The sequence below is a fragment of the Phascolarctos cinereus genome, unplaced genomic scaffold (assembly GCF_003287225.1).
Source record: "Phascolarctos cinereus isolate Bilbo 61053 unplaced genomic scaffold, phaCin_HiC Scaffold_1;HRSCAF=81, whole genome shotgun sequence".
Classification (NCBI taxonomy): Eukaryota; Metazoa; Chordata; class Mammalia; order Diprotodontia; family Phascolarctidae; genus Phascolarctos; species Phascolarctos cinereus.
The window spans coordinates 249,301,820-249,321,916 of record NW_027555514.1 but is presented as its reverse complement, the minus strand read 5'-3'; the positions used below and the strand labels follow the sequence as shown (position 1 = coordinate 249,321,916).

Sequence of the window (20,097 nt, the reverse complement as noted above, 5' to 3'; positions counted from 1 at the left end):
GGCATTCTTCTCCTCATTGGCTTTTTGGACCTCTTTTGCCAGTTGGTTAAGCTATTTTTTAAGGTGTTATTTTCTTCAGTATTTTTTTGGGTCTCTTTTAGGAAGCTGTTGACTCTTTTTTTTAGGCAATTGGGGTTAAGTGACTTGCCCAAGATCACATAGCTAGTAAATGTCAAGTGTTTGGTCTGAGGCCAGATTTGAACTCAGGTCCTCCTGACTTCAGGGCCGGTGCTCTATCCACTGCACCACCTAGCTGCCCCTGTTGACTTGTTTTTCATGATTTTCTTGCATCACTCTCATTTCTCTTCCCAGTTTTTCCTCTATTTCTCTTCCTTGATTCTCAAAATCCTTTCTGAGTTCCTCCATGGCCTGGGATTGATACATATTTTTCTTGGATTTAGGAGCCTGGACTCTGCTATCTTCTTTTGGTTGTATGTTTTAATCTTCTTTGTTACCAAAGAAAGATTCTATGGTCTGACTTTTTTGCCCCTTTGTTTGCTCATGATCCCAGCCAATTACTTGAGTTATAAACTCTTTGTTAAGGTAAGGGTCTGCTTCCAATGTGGAAAATGTACTGTCCCAAGATTTGGGGGTTTTGTGAAGCTGTTTTTAGAGATACTTCTGGGGACCTGTAAGTTTTCAGTTCTCCCAAGGTGGTATGATCAAGGGTGAGGTGTTTACTCCTTTCTTCACCTGTGCTCTAGTCTATGAGTGACCACAAGCACTCTTTTCTGCCTTGGAACTGTGAAGAGGACTCTCTCTTTACCACCATTACAACCTCCACCATGCCAGAGCTCCTCCTCACCCCAGGACTGCCACCCAGAACTGTGACCCAGATCCAAGCATGGGCAAAGCAAGAGAATCCTGCCTCAGCACCAGCAAAAGATCCCTGCAATCCCCCTCTGATCAGCCACTTGATTCCCCCTCAGTCTGTGGGTCTAGAAGCTCTAGAAGCAGCCACTGCCCCAGGGCTGCACCCAGGGCTGGGGCTGTGACCACACTTCTCTCTCACTGCAGTCACAGACTTTTCCTACTGACCTTCTAAGTTGTCTTTGGTGTTTGTGGGTTGAGAAGTTTGGAAACCGCCACTGCCACCCGTGATCCAGTGTGCATCTTTTCTTGAGAAGCATTTTCAGCCAGGGCAAACTCTCAGCCTGAAATCCAGTTGTAGAAAAAAAAAATAAGGAGTTCATAAGTCAGTTCACTGCTGATAGCATTATCTTTCTTCATTGTAGCAAGACTATCCTTGGACCTACTGAGGAAATAGCAGCTATTTTCTAAATCACCCCTATTGTGATGAAACATTGCTTTAATCAGCCACTTTCAATGGTTAGTTGGAGACAAGCTAGGCAGCTCCTTACTATGCCCAGGCACTGAATAAGCCTCTTCTTGACAAACACGATTGTCCTTGCTTTCAAATAAAACAAATACTCTTTCATAACCCATTGAGTTTTTCTGAAATATAGCTACAGACAAAGAGATTAGTCACCATGGGGAAAGACAGATTGATCGTTCTGAGGGTCTGGTGGAGAAAAGACATAGTCAAGAAAACTCCACAGATAGGTGAGACTCGGGTTTGATTGGTTTTCAGAAATGATGTCCTCTGTTATCATGTCTTTCTGACTTATTTGGCTGCAGCTGACCTTAAATCTTGGACACTGGTATTAATTGGTGCAGTAGGAGACTGGGTTTCTCCAACTGTGCTTGTTTCTAGTCTTATTCTCTCCCCAAATCAACTGATCACTCTAAAGGCATCTATCATAATGCCCTGTCACAAGGTAGGCAGTGAAGACACCAAGACAAAAACGAAGCAAGACTTGTCCTCAGGGAGCTTACCTTTTATAGTATATACGACATATACAGTATATGCTATATATCATGTATATGATATATAGCATATACTATATATCATATATGTTACATATGGTATATAGAATATACACACATAAATGTCCATATACATATTAATATTGGACTGGACCTGTGATTTCACTGGTATTGAAAACTCCCCACAAGGAAACTACCTCTGGCAATGCAAATTAACACCAGCTTGGCAAAATATAGTTAAATGGAGAGGGGGAGATTCTTGTAGATAGAGGAAAGAACAACTTGTTTGAAGGCATTGCAGAAGACTATGGTCTTTATAGGATAAATGTGAAATAAGTCTAGAAAGGTAGGTTGGACCCAGGTTATCAAGGGCTTTAAATGCCAAAGAAAGAAATTTTTTGTTTCATCCTGGGGATAAGAAGGAACGATTTAACCACTCTGGGCCTGATCTCTTCATCTGTAAAACAAGATGATTGGACAAGCTGGTGTCTTAGGACTCTTCCACCTCTAAATATATGGTTCTATAATTCAACAGCATGGACAAGAGTCACATGAGAGAGGTAGGTATGACTGGCCCAACATCTGAATCATTGGATGGAATTCCTAAATTGATGAGATCACATGTACAAATTTGGTTGGTACATGAAATGATGAGAAGCAGTAGAAATAGAACCAGTTTCAAAGCCAGAAAGACACAGGTTCAAGTCTCACTTCTGGAACATAACTGGCTGCATGATTCTTGTCAAATCACTTAATCTCTCCATGATCTATTCAGCTCTAAAAAGTATAATTTACAGAGTGATGACCTGCATTGTTTGTAGGAATTTTTTCATTTGGGAATATTCTACATTAATTAATCCACAGGTCCAGCTCCTGTGCCCATTTGTAATAAAGCCAAAACAGAAGTGTTACTTCAGGAGGACTTTAGTTTTCTTCTGCTATTAGTTTTCCTACTAATTTGTCTGTTTATGTTCAAGGTCTTTGAAGTTTTTTTTCTTCTTCTTGATACTTTTTTTGCTTATCATTCATTTCTTGAACTCCCTCCCCTCTGATTATGGTTTCTTTAGGTCCTGGATCTCAAAGCAACTCAGACTTCTCCCACATCCCTAGAGAACTGTTCTATTCCCTCTGTTTCTCAGTTCTCTTGGCCAGGCATCAGCTGTCTGGAGCCTGTCCCTACCCCACCTCCCACCCCCACAGGGAGGTTAGAGCTTTGCTTTGTGGGTGCTTCTAGGTTGCCACCTCTGGCAAGCTTTTGCTTCTGCAGGGTTGTGCCAAGCTGGCTGTTTAGTACTGAGCAAACTTTCACAACCTAGAACTGGGGTGTCCATGAAACTGGTAAGATGGAGGGGCACTCAAGGTGCAAGGGTGGATTTTTATGCAAGCTTCTGTACTGTCCTTGAGTGTGCTAGTACAGCTTCACTTGCAGTAGCATGGGAGATGGGGGAGCACTGCTAAGTGAGTTCAGGGTTAGTGAGTCAGTTCTTGTTTGTGGGGTTTTTTTAAACCATCATTTGTATGTCCTAGACCGTGTAGACTGCTGAAGTTGCTTTATCTTTGGCACATACTTTCTGTTTTGGAGAGGTAAAACCTGTCCCTTGTATTTTCCAGGATACATACACTAGCCCCTGAAAAGAGCTGCGTCTTTAGAAACACAAGATAAGTCTAGTTTAAAGGTGTGATACTTTCATTCCCTTTCCATTTTTCTCCTAGTCTCTTTCTTCTTGTCTTTCAGGAAACAGAGGCCCGAGGAAGTTAAGTGACTTCTTCACACAGTTGTTAAGTGGCAGAGATGGATTTTGTACTGCTTTGCCTGACTCTAGAGTCCCTGTTTTGTTTTATTTTTATGTACCATGCAATTGAACACAGTTTTCCCACCGTCCTCTCTTTTTCCCTAATCACCAGCAAGAGGAGAATGGATTAGCTACTGACAGAACTTGTGCTCTAAGTAGGGCAGGTTGCAATTCAGACATTCTCTCACCATCTTCTTTGCTCCCTTTCTGGAATGTGTGCATGGGCAAGTGTAGGAAGTAGGGATCCTGGCTAGCGTGCTCATCTGGGAAATGGGGAGGGGGCTGGCCGGAGGGAAGGGGTTGGCGGGTGTGGGTGGATAGGAGGGAGCTAGGCAGGACTGACAGTGCTGATGCTCGATCTCTTTTGCTTGAAGTGCAGCTATTGCCGTCATGTTTTTCACCGGGTACATCAGCATCGCCAAAGCAATGAATGGATGAGAAGAAGGCTGGAGCAGTTCGCTGCTGCCACACCCAGACCACAGTTAACCCCAGCTCTTTCCGTCTCCAGCTCCGTGGGAAGGAAGGCTCCTCCTTCAAGGAGGCGCGGTGTGGCACACTGCACTCCTGCCACGGCCTGAGAGAGGCTGCAGGTGGAACCGACCCGGCAGTCCTAACTTGAAGCAGCGCGCATCTTCCTCCCGGAGGCACCATTGTGCGGGGCACCGCTGGATCCCAGGGAGCTGGGTGCGGGGCGAGGCCAGAGCAGCACTTGCCTCCTTTCCGGCTCTTCTCTCTGCGGGACTTCTCCCTGAGCCTTCGGGGGCCACGGGCAGGCGAACCAGGGCGGCGTGAGCCCTTGGGAGCTGCCGGCCCGGCCCCTAGCAGCGGCAGCCGCACCAGCAACTGCACTCGCGCTGCATCTGGGGAGCAGAGTGTATGTGTGTGGATCTGTGAGAGAGCGCGTGTGCGTGAGGGGGAGAGCAAAGACGTGATTACTTCAGAATTTATTTAAGGGCCGGTGGAAACCACTGCAGCAGCTTCCAGGGGAAGCCCCTGCCCGCCAGAGAGAACGAGGAGGCGCACCGAGAACGAGCAAGGGGAAAAGGCGATGCCTTAGCAGCTCCACGGACCCCAGTTTCAGTACAACGCGCGCAGGCATCAGGTTGGTTGGGGCGAGCCAACTTCTTAGAGTGGTTGGGACGTGTAAGCCTCCTCACGAGGCTTGGGGAAGATAAGTGGGTGTGGAGGGGAGGGGGGAGAGGGCTTGTATTACCTGCCCTTTGGAGCCAGGAGCGCATCTTTTAAGTGCATTAAGAAAGAGCACGGAACAAACCTGTCCAGGATGAGGGGGAGGGGGCGCGGAATTCCTGCCTAGCCTTTCTCACCTGCCAAGGGGTTCCGTTTTACTGTTGCTTTGGGGCTAATGAATGCTCACTAACTCCTTTGTAGAGAAGGTGGCTGCTCAGAACCAGGTGGGGCGCTCTTCCTCCTACCACCCCCCCATTCTATGCTTTTTAGTGCCCACCTTTTAACGGACACAAGAGTGAGTTTATTCACCTCTATTGACCCAGACTTGGGGGGCGGGGAAGGAAGCGAGAGGTAGTTGAGATTTCTGGTCCATTCGATTAAGTTGTGGAAAGTCGGTTTGCTTCCTTTTTCCCCCTCCTCCTCTCTCCCTTGCCTCCTTTTCCAGCTGTAAGCGTGGATTGGTGCGGAGGAGGTTGCTCCTGTAAAGGGGCCGCTGGGGCTTTAAGAGCCGCCTCCCCCCCCTCCTCTTCTTGACAATGGTCTGAGCCGAGCTCTGCTTCCCAAAGCAAAATTTGTAATATGCCATTTTTCCGATGGACGCTTCTCCTTTTGGCTGCTGATGGAGGAGGCACGGGAAGATGCCGGGATGCTGCTGCTGCTGCTGCCTCCGAGCCCAGACACTTGCCGGCAAAGCAATGGGGCCGAGGCTTTCCCTGAGCTACCTTCCTCCTACCCTTGCTAGGGAAACGGTACAGGAGCGCCCGGCGTGAGCCGACCCCCCCCCCAACCCCCCATCAAGCCGGTGGAGACTGCGGTTGTCATTGATCAATTGAAGGAGCAGACGCCAAAACACAGACGTTAGGTACCAAATCTCCCTGATAGCTCCAAGCGCTCTTGCTTCTTCTTCTACCCCACTGGCCCCACCCCACCCCCAGGGAAGATGTATGCAATACAGGATCCATCCCTGCTGTGGTCTCTAACCCTCCTTATCTTTTCCCTCTTTTCTTTTTTTTTTTTCCTTTCCTACTTCCCCTACTTCTTTACCCTCGCCCCTCTTCCTGTGCTCCCGGTTGATGTTGGGTGGTTAATTTTAGTGTGGGGATCGTGAAGTCAACTTCTGGGTGGGGGGGTGTGGCCGCCGGGTTTGGTGTCCAGGGGAGTTCGAGAGGGATTGAGGGTGGCCCAGTGAGTATTAGGACATATGCAAATCAGTAGGGTGAAGAAAGTGAGAAATGCTTCCCTTGGAAATGACAGTCTTTTCTCCGGAAGACGTCAAAGAGTTAAGTAGGAGGGGGAATATGCATGCAATGCCACTCAGACAATGGCAAAGATTTTCTTTTGCTGAATTACTCACTCCCGGTAGGTTAACCGAGGTGGAGCCCATGGGGTTCTTAAGAATAAACCATTGCAGTAGAAACTCCTCCTTACCTCCTCTCCTTTAATGAGTTTTAAATTCCGATGAGCTATTGGGATAGAAAGATTCAATGACATCCCTCAAGGAATTTAAGTCTTTGTAGTCTATGTCACATCTGAATAGGTCCTCCTTGGACTGCTAGAGATTGACAGAAAACAATTGCTTTCCATCCTGAAAGTCCTGGAGCCTGAAGTCCAGCTGGCATCCAAAACTTTTATTTGGACACCAGAGGGATATGAAAGGCAGTCAAGGTTATGGTCGAAGGAATATTTTCCTGGTTTCCCATTTTGAGAAATTGAAATACTTCAAGGCCAATTTAAGCACCTGCCATCAGCCTTAAATACCTACATTAATTTTCTTTCTCACCAGCTCCCCCCCCCCATGAATGATACTTCTAACTCCCAAATTTGATACAAGAGTTGTCTAGTAGTGAAAGCAGTACCAAGTAGGTTAATATACTGTATGCATCTCAGGATTTTTATGGCAAATTTTAAGTATGTCCTTCCGTGCTGTCCAAGAGTGAACTTGCATATTGCCGAATGCTAACAAATGTGTTTAAAAGCCTAGGTACTATGATGAGGAGGGGATGCAGATCCCAATAAGCCATGCATTTTCCTCCATTTATCTTCCATTTCACAATTAGGTCATTAAATTATTCAATCTATCTAAACTGATAAACTGCCTATTTAAAAAAAAAAGAGGGATGTGTTCAGGGAATATTGCAAGTGGAGTTTCAAATGATGACATTCATTAGAAAGAACCTGAGTGCTCATATACCAATTGGAGCTTATACAAAGAAGTGGTCTTTTTTTTTTCTTGGTGGCATGGTCTTTTTAAAAAATCCTTACCTTTTTTTAGTGGCTACTTATTGCATTAAAAAAAACCCTGGAAGTAGAGGACTTTATCTGAATGAATTGGACCAAGATTTAGCTTGATTCTGTGATATATGTTTTTTTTAAGTATTTGAGAATGATCTATCCTGACAGCATAGTGTTTTTACTTTTTTTTTTGTTTCAGGTGGAATTCTTTACAATCTTTTAAGTATCCTGAAAGTTTAGGGAAGCAAATATACCATTTATTCATTTTGTCTCCCAAGTAACCAGCAATGGTGGCACATTGGGATTTCTGAGTAGAGGATGCTAGTACATCCAGTGGAGCTAATGTTTCGTCACTGAGGCAAAATCAGCCAGGAGGAAAATGTACTCACTTTTTATAGTGGGGTTAGGCTACCTTGCTCATGAGAAGATATTTTTTGCTTGAAAAAGTCAAGAGCTAGCTTTATGTTGGTAGGTCTAAAAGTTGTTCAGTTATAGAGTAGCTATAATAAAATTGAGTCAGCATTTTTTTAAAGTCTTGAAGTACCTTGAGAAGATTATTAATCCTGTAGCATTTTCTCATGGATCCTCTTCTTGTGTGGAGATATGCCTCAGGTTACCTTCTTCTTAAATTTCAATATAAAGGAATTATCTGTAGCTTTATTACCTTTTTAACTTTTTTTGTTCATTTTTATTATTTTAGTTATATTATTTTAATTATTTATTTTATTATTATTTATTATTACCATATTTAAAGATTTATTTTAGTTAAAATAATTGGAGAAATAATCAAGTTTAGTAATTTGGTTTTTCAAGCAGATAATGACTTGGGTAATAGAATAATGAAGTTTTATGTCTCTTCAATCTTTTAACCTATGAGCAACTTTACTAAGCAATTCAAGTGTAGATGCTGTCAAAGCATTGTAATTTTTCTTGGCCTAAGGTTAGGTTTTGACTTCAAGTACTAGAAAGAAAACAATATGGGCTTCTTAGAATTATTTTTGAGATTAGCACAGCTATTCACTACATTAATTTCTTGCATGCTTTGTGTGCTAATAGGTTTTTTTAAATATTGAGCTGTCAGAACATCCCATGTATTCCTATTCTGTACAATTTTGTAAAGCGAAATTTGAAGGTATTTATTCCATTCTTTATCCTTTTCCCTGCTAGTTTCTGATGGCAGGTAAAGATGAGAAAAATTAAGAATGCTGCATTTTTACCCATTAGGAGTTGTCAGATTGTTGAAGAATAAAGTGCCCTTTGTTAAAACTTTGCCTAAAAGCAGCGCGAATCATATGCTGTTGCATATTCTAACCTAAGGTCAGGAAGGCCTGAGTTCAAATTCTGCCATTGACTTAAGTATCTGTACAACTATGTACAATTCATGTAGTATATCTATGAATCTCAGACAACTCTAAAACTGTCTGCTAAGGTACAGACCAATTCATGGTGGACATTTCTGGAAGGAGTTTCCAAAGTTAGTCATTTAATGCATAAAATATGATGATCTAAATTTAGCGCTGGGCAATCATTCTTCTTTAAAGAGAATGGTAAAAATGACATCCAAAAATTCCCATTTAAAATAATTTTCAACAAACATTTGTAATAAGCAGGAAGAATAGTCTGAAGAGCCATAAGACCTAATTAATAAATCCTCATTCTAACAGTTGCTGGCTGTGTAACTGATCCTGGAAAAAGGATCAGGTTTTTTTTTTTTTTGGCCAGGCAATGGGGTTAAGTGACTTGCCCAGGGTCATACAGCTAGTAAAGTGGTATGTATCTGAGGTCAGATTTGAACTCAGGTCCTCCTGACTCCAAGGCCAGAGCTCTATCCACTGTGCCACCTAGCTGCCCTGAAAAAGGAACTTCTAAGCCTCAGTTTTCTCACCTGTGAAATGGTGTTGTAGTATTAATACAATTGCATGATTTCAGTAAGGAAAGTATTTTGTAATTATTAATTCAATGTGCAAATGTGAGATGTTATTGCAGGTAATAACTTTTTTCACCTTTCTCTTTCTCATGCTGATATTAAAAAAAAAACTTGGCATTTTTTCTGTCTGAAAACTCTGACTTCTTTAAAGTTACAAAGAGTGTGCTTTATGCTTTTCCCTTCTCTGATTGCAGATTGGTAATATCTATCTCTGTTACTCTGTCTATCCATCACAGGTGTCCTAAAGATTTTGTGGAGTTTAAAGCTACTAATATTATAGTAACTACTCAACTTTACTAGCTTAAAACTTCAGTAAGACTTTTGGGACATGCTTTCACCACGTATTGTAGCGGCCACTTCAATATGGTTCAAAATTTAGGCATGTATGTTTTCCACTAAAGGGTTTGTATTCTCCTTAGTGAATCATGGCAGATAAGAAATGTAGGATCTTATCTATCAAACTGGGAAGGACCCTTAAGAATATCTCATTTCACCCCCTCATTTTTCATTTAAGGGAACTGAGTCCCTGAAAATTGAAAAGACTTATCCAAAGTGACACAGGTTAGTGAGTGGCAGAGCTTAGATTTTGAACTAGGGTCCTTTGAGTCCAAATCCAGCATCCTTTCTTCATTGTGACCAATCCAGTCACAGACAATTTCATTTCTCTCACCAATAACCCAATTTTTAGAAAGGAATGATAAAATAAGTAACTAGTGTCAGATCTTTGGAGCTTGACCTCCTTCCTATTCAAGAACATAACCTGGAAGGAGTGGCACCTGAGACTATTTAGATAGAATGATGAATTGTCTTAGTTTTAAGTCAGAGGATACTATTAAAATCTACCATGTTTTACTATACTAAAATTCCAAAGTATGAATTGCTAGCAACTTATATATGCTGGCATTAAAAGAACAAGAAAAATTGTGTTGTAACAAATGGAAATCATAGAGCATTAAAGCTTTGGCAAAGAATTTTAAAAGCTTTTGTGACCTCTGTCAATACTTGTTTCAACTCTTGATGGCTGTTGGGTTTTCCCCTAAAGCATGCTAGAAAAGGCATGGGATCTAGAGTCAGTGGTCCAGGGTTCAAATCTTGACTGTGTCTCTTAGTAAATATGTGACATTGGGCAAGTCACTTAATGACTCTCAACCTCATTTTCTTCATCTACAAAATAAAAGGATTAGATTAGGTGATCTCTAAAGTCCCTTTGATTGGAGAAGGAAATGGCAAACCATTCCAGTATCTTTGCCAAGAAAACCCCAAATGGGGTCATGAAGAGTCAGACACAACTAACAAATGACTGAATGATGAAGTCCCTTTGAGCTCAAAATTTTTTATTCCATGAAATTATGAAATAACTGAAAACAGGTTGAATCATAGCCAATTTCATACCAGAAACAATTTTTTCTCCTGTGTTAATTTGCCTTTAAATTTATTCTTCTTATGTCAAAAATAAAGTCCTATTCTCATTCTTCATCATGGTGTAGAGGTGACTTTGTGTTCTCAAAGGCTATGCCAGGAGGGCAGTATCTGTGCCAGGCATTACCAAGCTGGATAGGCTTTGACTTATGGGCCGTGTGATAGACTGAGAAATGGTAGTTTCATCATCAAGTAAGGCTGGCTAAGTGCAGAGTTTTCTTTGCCAGGAGTGTACTGTAGGGGGAGAGGACAGCAACTCAAAAAAGCTTTCTCTTTTCCAACGTGGAGAGATTGTGATCTGTGTCAAGAGAAATATAAACCCTGATTAAAACACCAAGTTATTTGAACAATACATACATACATACGGTGATTTGGAACTGATTTTAATAATTATGTATTAAATGCCCACTAAGTGTGAAATGATGTGTTAAAGAAAAAGTTGGAATAGATAATGAAATTCCTACCCTCAGGGTCCTACAACTTAAGGGGAGGGGGCATGGGGGATAAGAGATATACACATATAAAGGTGATAAAGGGCCTTTAGGATGAATGCAAAAGATAGCAACAAGTGATATATACTAGGAGAAGTGTGATGAGGGAGAGAGCACATTCAGCTGGGGAAGGATTGCATAAGGGGAGACACCTGAATTTGCTGAAATGGTAGCTCCTGATTTGGGGATTAATGGAAAGGATTTAAACAGGTAAAAGTGTGGAGGAAGGAGTTCAATACAGGCATATTTGTGGAGGTCAGAGAGAAATATGGTGAGAAAAGAAAATGATGAGTGGTCTACTTTAGCTCAGCTATTGAGTAGTGAATAAAAAGTAGTGGGGGATGGACACAGAAAAGACAGGATTTGGAATTCTTTGAATGTCAGGAAAAAGGTGTCTAATGCTTTGTTCAGTAGACAATGGGGATCCATTGAAGGTTTTTGAGAAGGAGAGCGTCTGCACCAGAGCCCAAATGTATAGTCTTTTAAGTTTTGTTAAATCACTTTCTATCTGTTATCTTATTCAAAAGCTAACCCTGATTATAAGAAGAGAAGAGAAGAGGGGCTAGAAGTAGAAGACTTGTTAGGAGGCTATAATAAGTGTCCAGGGCAAAGGTGATGAGGAAAAGAACTCTGAGATGTGTTTGCTGTGGAAATGGAAGGCATTGATAGACATGAGAGAAAATTATAGAAGTAAAATTAGTAAGACAGATAGAAATATGGAGTGATTCAATATTTTTGCTATCTGGTAGCTTATTATTAGTAGAGAAAATGTGAAGTTAATAGATAAAATGTTGCCATTTATGGCACTGACTTTTTGGAACACTTAGGGAAGTTAGATTGTGTGGACGTAGGGTGCGTGGCTTGGTGGAGTGGAATGAGCATTAGGCTGGGAGCCAGGAGCCCTTGGGTTAAGCCCAACTCTGCCACTAACCAGCTGTGTAACCCTAGGAAGAAAGTTCACCTTTTGGGGCTGTAAAAAGTCTGAATGTTGGAGGTTGGAATCCTTAATCTTTTAAGATGTTCTCCAGTCCTATGCTTCTGTGCACCAGCCGGGGAACCAAAAGCCTTTAAGTTGTAATTCCTATGTAATAATCTGGATAAATGTATCTACCTTAATGTTCTTTATAGAGTTTATGTCAAAGTGTATTGATAACATTTATTGACTGTCTATGTCAATTCAACAAACACTAATCAATTTCCTGTTCGGTTCAGGGCACTATGTTAAGTGCTGAGATATTAAAATAAAAATAAAGTAGTCCCTGGCCTCAGAGAGTATACCATCTAATGAGGAGAATACAAGATAAGACCTATAAATAACTAAGTGTGATAGAAAGTTGACTGTTACAAGGTAGAGAACCAGTACCACAGGAAATTTAAGGAGAACCTTACTTGTCAAAGACGGTTCTCCCCCCCTCTGCTCTCCCCTCACTGCTCTCTCCCTCTGTTCTCCCCTCTGTTCCCCCTTCTGTTCCCCCCTATCTCCCTCTTCTCTCCCCCTTCTCTTCTCCTCTCCCCCCCTTTTCCTCCTTTCCCTACTCACATTCACATTCCCTATGACATACATGTAGATTTCTGTAATATACATGTATATATACATAAACATATACGTACTATATATACATATATGTACATATATAGTGTATATTTATCTCAGGAGGTGGTGGGTGATGGGAGAAGCAAAATCAGGAATGGTTTCACAAATAAGCTAAGGCTGGCCAATGAAGAAAGAGGAGGATTTCTACAGATAGAGGTGGAAATTTTGTTCCAGGAATGAGAGCATGATTTGTGTGAATATAACTCAGAAGATATTTGGAAGCAGCTGTTCTTTTGTTGACTATTCTTTGCAATTTGCCACTGGTTGACTACCCCAACTTTCTTGGTATATTCTCTTCCACCAGTTAACCATGAGACTGTTTTTAGTTCTCATTCACTCATTCAGTTATTTCTGACTCTCTTATGACTCTCCATGGCATTTTCTTGTCAAAGATACTGAAGTGGTTTGCCGTTTTCTTCTCCAGCTCATTTTGCTGATGATGAAACTGAAACAAACAGGGTTAAGTGACTTGTCCAGGGTCAAACAGCTACCAAGTATCTTTGGCCAGATTGGCACTCATGTAAATGAGTCATTCTGACTCTAGGCCCAGCACTCTACTGTGCCACCTAGCTGCCCTTTTAATCACTAACCATTTTAAACACAGAGTAGGTGCTTAATAAATCCTTATTCCCTTCCTGCCTCCTTTCATCTCTCCTTCTCTTCCTCCCTTCTTTCCTTTTCTTGCAGAGAGAAGGATTAGCTCCAAGAACAGCAAATTGTTCACTTTGGTTGGGACACAGAGTACACTGAAGAGTAGTGTTGTACAAAACAAAGAGGAACTTGGAACCAGATTGTGGAAAATTTTGCTATCAGTCTTCATAGTTTGTCTTTTTATTCTATAGCAACAAAGAACCAGGGATGGTAATTTTTTTGAGCAAGAGAGTTAATACTTAAAAGTTATTTGGCAACATACTCAAAAGTAGCTTGGAATTGTAGAGAATGGTAAGGAAAGCAATTAGGAGTTAGTCCCAATCGTCTTTGACAGGTAAAGTTCTATTCCAGGATGGCACCAGTGTAACTAAAGAGAGAAGATGTGTGAAACTTTACCAAGGAAAAATGGACAGAACATGCCAAGCGATTAGGGTTGTGTGTGTGTGGGGTCAGAAGGAAGAGTCAGGTGTCTTTTTTGGGGGGAGACACCAGACCAGTCATGTTCACGTATGTGTTTTTATAGATAAACATGGTATTTGAATCTATGGTCACTATAGGAGATCACCTTGGAGGATAAAATACATGGTGAAAATAAATGGTGAACCAAATGTCTAGTGAATGAGACTGAGAAGGACCAGTCCCAATATAGAAAGAGAACAATATCATGATAGCTAAAGGAGAGTAGGACAGGCGAGATGGATAGTGGACCAGTGCCAAATTTCATAGACTGGTTAATGAAAAAGGGAAGGAAGAAAATAAATATTTGTTAAGCATCTATAATGTTCTAGGCACTGTGCTAAGCACTTTACAATTATTCTGTCATGTAATCTTCAAAACAGCTTTAAGAGGTAGGGTGCTGTTGTCCCCATTTTACAGATGAGGAAACTGAGGCAAGCAGAGGTTAAGTTATGAATAGCCTAGGGTCATGCAGCAAGTATATGAGGCTGGGTTTGAACTTATTTCTTCTGAACTTCAGTCCCAGCCTTCTATCCTTTGCTCCACCTAGCTGACTTCAAGAAGGAAAAGAATTGAGGAAAGACCTCATCGGCTTTGGAAATATGTTGTTCAGTCATTTCAGTCATGTCAGACTCTTTGTGAACATTTGGGGTTTCCTTGGCAAAGATACGGGAGTGGTTTGCCATTTTCTTCTTCAGCTCATTTTGCAGATGAGGAAACTGAGCCAGGGGGACAGGGTGAAGTGACTTGCCCAGAGTCACACAACTAGTAAGGGTCTGAGGCCAAATTCGAACTGAGAAGATGAGTCTTCCTAGCCCCAGCTCAGCCATTCGATTTACTGTGCCACCTAACTGCCCTTGGCTTTGGGAATTCAGAGGTTCCTAATGCCCTTGAGATTTACATGAAGTGGAAGATGGAAAACAAATGTCTTTCATGAATTTTTCAGAAACTTATACTGCAGTGCTGAAAGATTATCCTTACCTGGCCCGACCAATCCCCCCCTTTTTTTTTGGGGGGGGGGGCTTCTCCTTCAAATTACATTCTATTTTACTTATATATACAGCTGCTGTATTTCTGCTGTATTTCTACTAGGACATCATAAGCTCCTTTGAGTCAGTACTATGCTGGCACTTAGTGTAGTGTCATATAAACATATGTTTGTGTGTCTATGTATGTATATATGTATACATATATGCAGACACATGTATACACCCATATGCATATAGACAAATGTGTGTGTGTGTGTGTGTGTGTGTGTATCAGAGGAAGAATGAGAGTGAAAGTGAGAGAGTATTCTGTGGTCAGGGAAGACTAGCACCTCCGGTGTGGGGGCTTGCTGAGCCCTTTTCTGGCCTGCTCACCTACCTTTGAGTTCTACCTGACACTCAACTCTCACCTGTGGCTCCAAGAAGCTATAACATGAGCAGTAGCCACACTTCAATAAACCGTTTTGGTGGCTGGGCTAAACCAGGCTGAGGGTGACTGACAGGACTCAAACCCATAGGTAAGTTAGGGGGATGTCTATCCCAAGCATGGGAGGACTTCCCCTGAGGGGAGAACAACTTGCTCCAAGGATCGTGAAGTAGGCTACGGAGTACTTAGAGCTTAGTGAGACGTCAATGATGCCAAGGTCATCCCCTGCATCCTAAACCATTGCCAGTGGTCTTGACTTTTGTCTTTTCACTGGGCTCCAATGACTCGAAGAGAAAGTGAGGCTGATAATTCTGTGCAACTCTGCTTCATTTAAATCCATTTCACACACGAGTCAGGACATCATCCACGATGTCATTGCTTCTCTAAGGACAAACAACAACTAGATATAGATATAAATGAAATTTATGGTTTAGGTTCCTTGGAGCACTTGGCAATTTTCAAAGGTCACACAACCAGTGGATTTGAGAGGTAGGACTTACTTGACCTTGAGTCAGCCTCACAGTGAGGTTAGTGGCTGTTAATCTAGATCCATCAGCCCATGATGCTTTTCATATGTATCTTGTCTGTAAGAAATGGTTTATAGATGTTTGAATTGAAGGTGAGGAGTGAGGAAGTGGTTGGTAACTGGGGACGGTCAGTCTAAAATAATCTTTCTAGAAGTTTAATGGTGAAGGTGAGCCAGTTTAATAGCTTAAAGGATGAAAAGGTAGAAAGGAAGGTCAAAAATCGAAGGAGTTAGTCTAGTATTAAGAACGGATGGCAGGCTTTAGAGTTAGGGAAGCTGGCTTCGGGGCCCATTCTACTCCTTTCCTATCTGCAGGACCTTAAGCAAATCGTTTAATTTCTTAGGTTGAGAGATTTTGTTTAAAGGAGAGGAGCTTTGTCTATGTTTTCAAACAGAAGGATTTGAACTACTCAAATTCTGCTTTTCTTATGTTTGCTTTTCCAAGGGCAATAATCTCTGTGTTGGGAAGGAATAAATGAAAATGGATATCAGGGAGTGGAAACACCAGATAACCGAGATTTTCTCAGTCCTCATCCTTTTGCAATGTTATGTGTCTCTGCTGATCTCCCTTTCCTTGCTATTCTTTTATTTATAGCTTTTCGGGACACCACTACTCTGTCCTGTTTCTCTGACTACCTGTTTGACATCTTCTCTGGCTCCTTTGCTATATCTCAATCCACATCATATCCCCTAAGCCTAGGCTTCCCCAAGGTCTGTCTTAGGACCACTTTCCTTCTACTTCTACATTGCTTTACTTGGTTTACTTTACTTTACTCATACTTTACTCATCCAATTTATCCTGTATGCATCTTGTTTGTAAGTAGTTGATTGTATGTTTTCTTTCCTATTAGAATGTGAACTTCTTGACAATAGAGACTTTTTCTTTTTGCCTTAGTGCTTAGCACGTTGTCCAGGTATACAGTAGGTGCTTAATAAATGATTGTTGGTTGAGACCCTTCCTATCTTACTACCTGCAGTGAATTCAAGTCAGCAAACCGAAAAGATTTAGTTGGCCAAGTCAATTGCTCAGCCAGTGAAAGAATCTTTGAAAAGTCTCAGAGAAGGAGCAAGGAGCTATAAAGCTAAAGTTGCCTTGATTAAAAAAAAAAAGGAGGCAGGTAGAGTCTGTAGATAAGTGAGCCCTATTTCTAATCAAATTCTAGGACAATGTATTAAGGAATGAGTACTTACAGAAAAAGTGATCACTAAAAGATAGCAGGGCACTATTAAAAAATGTATTTAATTCCATTGCACTGAGATTTCCTCTTCTGAGAGAGTAACTCAATAGGTAGATCAATGGAATATGATATGGGTGACTATTCTGTGCAGCTGCTCAGTGAGCTACTCAGCTTGGAGGGTTGGCACTGTGCTAGTTAACCTTTGTTTTTAATAACTTGGATAAGAGATTATATTGTGTGGGTTAGAAATTAGAAGATGACACGAAGCTTGGTGTCAAATAGGATGACAGAATCCACATCCATAAGAATCTGATTGGGTGAGAATAATACGACAAAGGAAATAGTCAAAGTTAATAGTAATAAATGTAAAATGACAATGAGATAAAAAAAATAACTTCACCAATGCAAAATGGGAGAAGTGTGGAAGGAAGTAGAGGCAACAGCTCTTGTGGAAAATATCTAGGGTTTTGAGTGGACTGCAACATCAATATGTTAATAGTATGACCTAACATTGTATGTCATAGTGTATAGAATGAGGGAGATGGTTGTCCTGCTTTATTCTGACCTAGTCAAGCCATATCTTGAGGACTGTGAATGATTTTAAGCCTCACATTTTAGGAGAGACAAGAGAACTGTATTATGTCTGTGAGAGGATGACTAGGACTGTGAGAAGGCTAGAGAATATTTTATTTTAAATGTCCCTTTATTTAAAGGCAATATGGCACAGTGCAGTTTGTGTTCAAATTTTATCTTCCTTACTACCTGTCTGGCCTTTTTTTTTCTGTTTGTAAGTACATACATAATAGTTCTTTGTTTAAAAAAATATATTTTTTGGGGGACAGCTAGGTGGCTCAGTGGATAGAGCACTGGCCCTGGATTCAGGAGGATCCCCATTCAAATCTGGCCTCAGACACATAACACTTACTAGCTGTGTGACCCTGGGCAAGTCACTTAACCCCACTGCCCTAAAAAAAAATTTGTTTTTAACATTAATTTTTTAAATCTATTTCTGATTTCTCTCCTTCTATGCCATCCCTCCCCACCCATTGTGAAGGCAATAAATGAGATATCAATTATACATGTAAAATCACACGAAACATATTTCCATTTTAGCCATATTGCAAAAAAGCAAGAAAAATAAAGTGAAAAATTTATCTTCAATCTACATTCAGACTCCATCGTATCTTTCTTTGGAGTTAGATAGCGTTTTTCATCATGAGTCCTTTGGAGGTGTCTTGGATGATTGTATTGCTGAGAGTACCCAAGTTATTCACAGTTGATCGTCGTACAATTTTACAGTGCACAGTGTCATCCTGATTCTGCTCACTTTGCATCAGTTCATATAAGTCTACTCGTGTTTTTCTGAAACCATTTCTTATAGCACAAAAGAATTCCTTCACAATCATATGCCACAACTTGTTCAGCCATTCCCCAATTGATGGGTATCCTCTCAATTTCCAATTCTTTGTCACCACAAAAAAAGCTGCTGTAAATATTTTTGCATATATATAGGTCTTTTGCCTTTTTCTTTGATGTCTTTGAGATATAGACTTAATATTGATATTGCTGGGTCAAAGGGTATTCACAGTTTTAGAGCTCTTTGGGCATAGTTCAGAATTGCTCTCCAGAATGGTTAGATCAGTTCACAACTCCATCAACAATGCATTAGTGTCTCAATTTCCCCACACCACCTCCCAACATCTATTATTTTCCTTTTCTGTCTTATTTGCTAATCTGATAGGTGTGAAGTGGTATCTCAGAGCTGTTTTAATTTGCATTTCTCTGATCAGTAGTGATTTACACTACAACTCTTCTTAAACTGTGGGTTGCAACCCCACGTGAAGTCACAAAAAATTTGGCAACAGTAAAAGGTTTCTGAAGGCACAGCAACCAAAAAATTAATTCAAAATCAAACTGTAATGAATCCAAGTTGTTTCTGGCATTGGTTGGCCCTACTGCATCATGCAACTTCTCTGCAGCCTTGGTTCTGAACACAAAGCATGTGCACTTTGCACCATTCATGCCCTAAAGCTATGCAATGCTGACTAATGTTGCCTAAACATGAAAAGGAATTGCAAGTGGAAAAAGTTTAAGAAGCCCTGATTTAAAGCATTTTTCCATGTGACTATTGAGAGCTTTGATTTCTTCTTCTGAAAACTGCCTGCTCTTGCCTATGCGGTCTTGAGCAAGTCATTTTATACTCTCTAGGCTTTAGCTACTTCATATGTAAAATGAGGAAGTCAGTCTAGATGACTCAGAATGCCTCTTCTAGCTCCCAATCTTCTGTGGAGGGTGGTGAGACTTCACTGTGAAACTTTTTTTCTGAAGCAGTAGAATTTGTTTAAAGGTAGCTAGATACACATGTTTAATAAAGAGACAGAACTGGAGGGAATGGTGCATACCAGGACTCAGAAGTAGCAGTACTGAAAGTTCACCTTCATGACCTCCAAAGAGATGAAGATCTCAGTAGGGAAACACTGAACATTAAAACTGTTGAAATAAGAAAGGCCAGTCCTTCAAAGGTCAGAATCCTACATGTCAAAGAGCTGGAGTATCATGACAATGCTCTCTTTACTAACCGTTCTTTTCCTTTCCTTTCTTTAAGCAATGATGTGTGAGGTCATGCCCACGATAAACGAGGACACCCCAATGAGTCAAAGGGGGTCCCAGAGTAGTGGCTCGGACTCAGATTCCCATTTTGAGCAGCTGATGGTGAATATGTTAGATGAAAGGGATCGGCTTCTAGAAACCCTTCGTGAGACACAGGAAAGCTTGTCACTTGCACAGCAGAGACTTCAGGACGTCATCTATGATAGAGATTCACTCCAGCGGCAGCTTAATTCAGCCATTCCACAGGTAAGTTTCTGGCATGCTCTGATCACACTCCAGTCGATATTGAAACAAGACTTATATTAGTCCCTTTGTTATGAATGTGTTTTTTTTTTTATTCCTGCCATTCATTTTAACTTCTGTGATTTTTTTTTTTGGGGGGGGGTTGCCGATGTTTGTTGAGAAAGAAACAGCAGAGGGGAAATCTACATAATTTATTAAAATAAATTGAATAGAAAAGAGGTAAAATGTTATATACAGAGTACAAAATGTCAACTATAGAAGTGCAGAATTGGGAATATATCATAAAATTATGTTAAAAAGACCTTGGTCTTTAGTGGACTACAAGCTTCTAAGTTAGTGGCATGGTAGTATTCCCAATCAAGATTTATGTAATTTTAGATTGTATTAAGAGAAACTTAACAATCCCCAGAACTATGGAAATGACAGTTCCACTATACTCTGTTCTGTTCATACCATATCTGGGTGTTGTCATTTCTGGACAATACATTTTAAGAAGGCTATTGACAGACTGAAGAACTTATAGGAAGGACAAAAGGTGGTAGTGGGTGG

The 20,097-nt window shown here is 41.0% G+C and overlaps 1 protein-coding gene across 9 annotated transcripts in view; it reads left to right on the top strand.

Annotated features, from left to right (window-relative positions):
* Nucleotides 1–4,033: 4,033 nt before the first annotated feature.
* Nucleotides 4,034–20,097, top strand: part of PPFIA2 (PPFI scaffold protein A2) — a 670,503-nt gene continuing 654,439 nt past the window's right edge. For 8 of the 9 annotated variants that reach the window (XM_078146473.1, XM_078146471.1, XM_078146469.1 and 5 more), the window contains exons 1-2: nt 5,413–5,670; nt 19,301–19,551. In XM_078146473.1, coding sequence (XP_078002599.1) covers nt 19,303–19,551 — 249 coding nt within the window. In that variant the 5' untranslated portion in view covers nt 5,413–5,670; nt 19,301–19,302. Of the gene's footprint in view, nt 4,723–5,412; nt 5,671–19,300; nt 19,552–20,097 lie in introns of those variants that run through there. The other variant, XM_078146464.1, reaches the window with a different exon arrangement.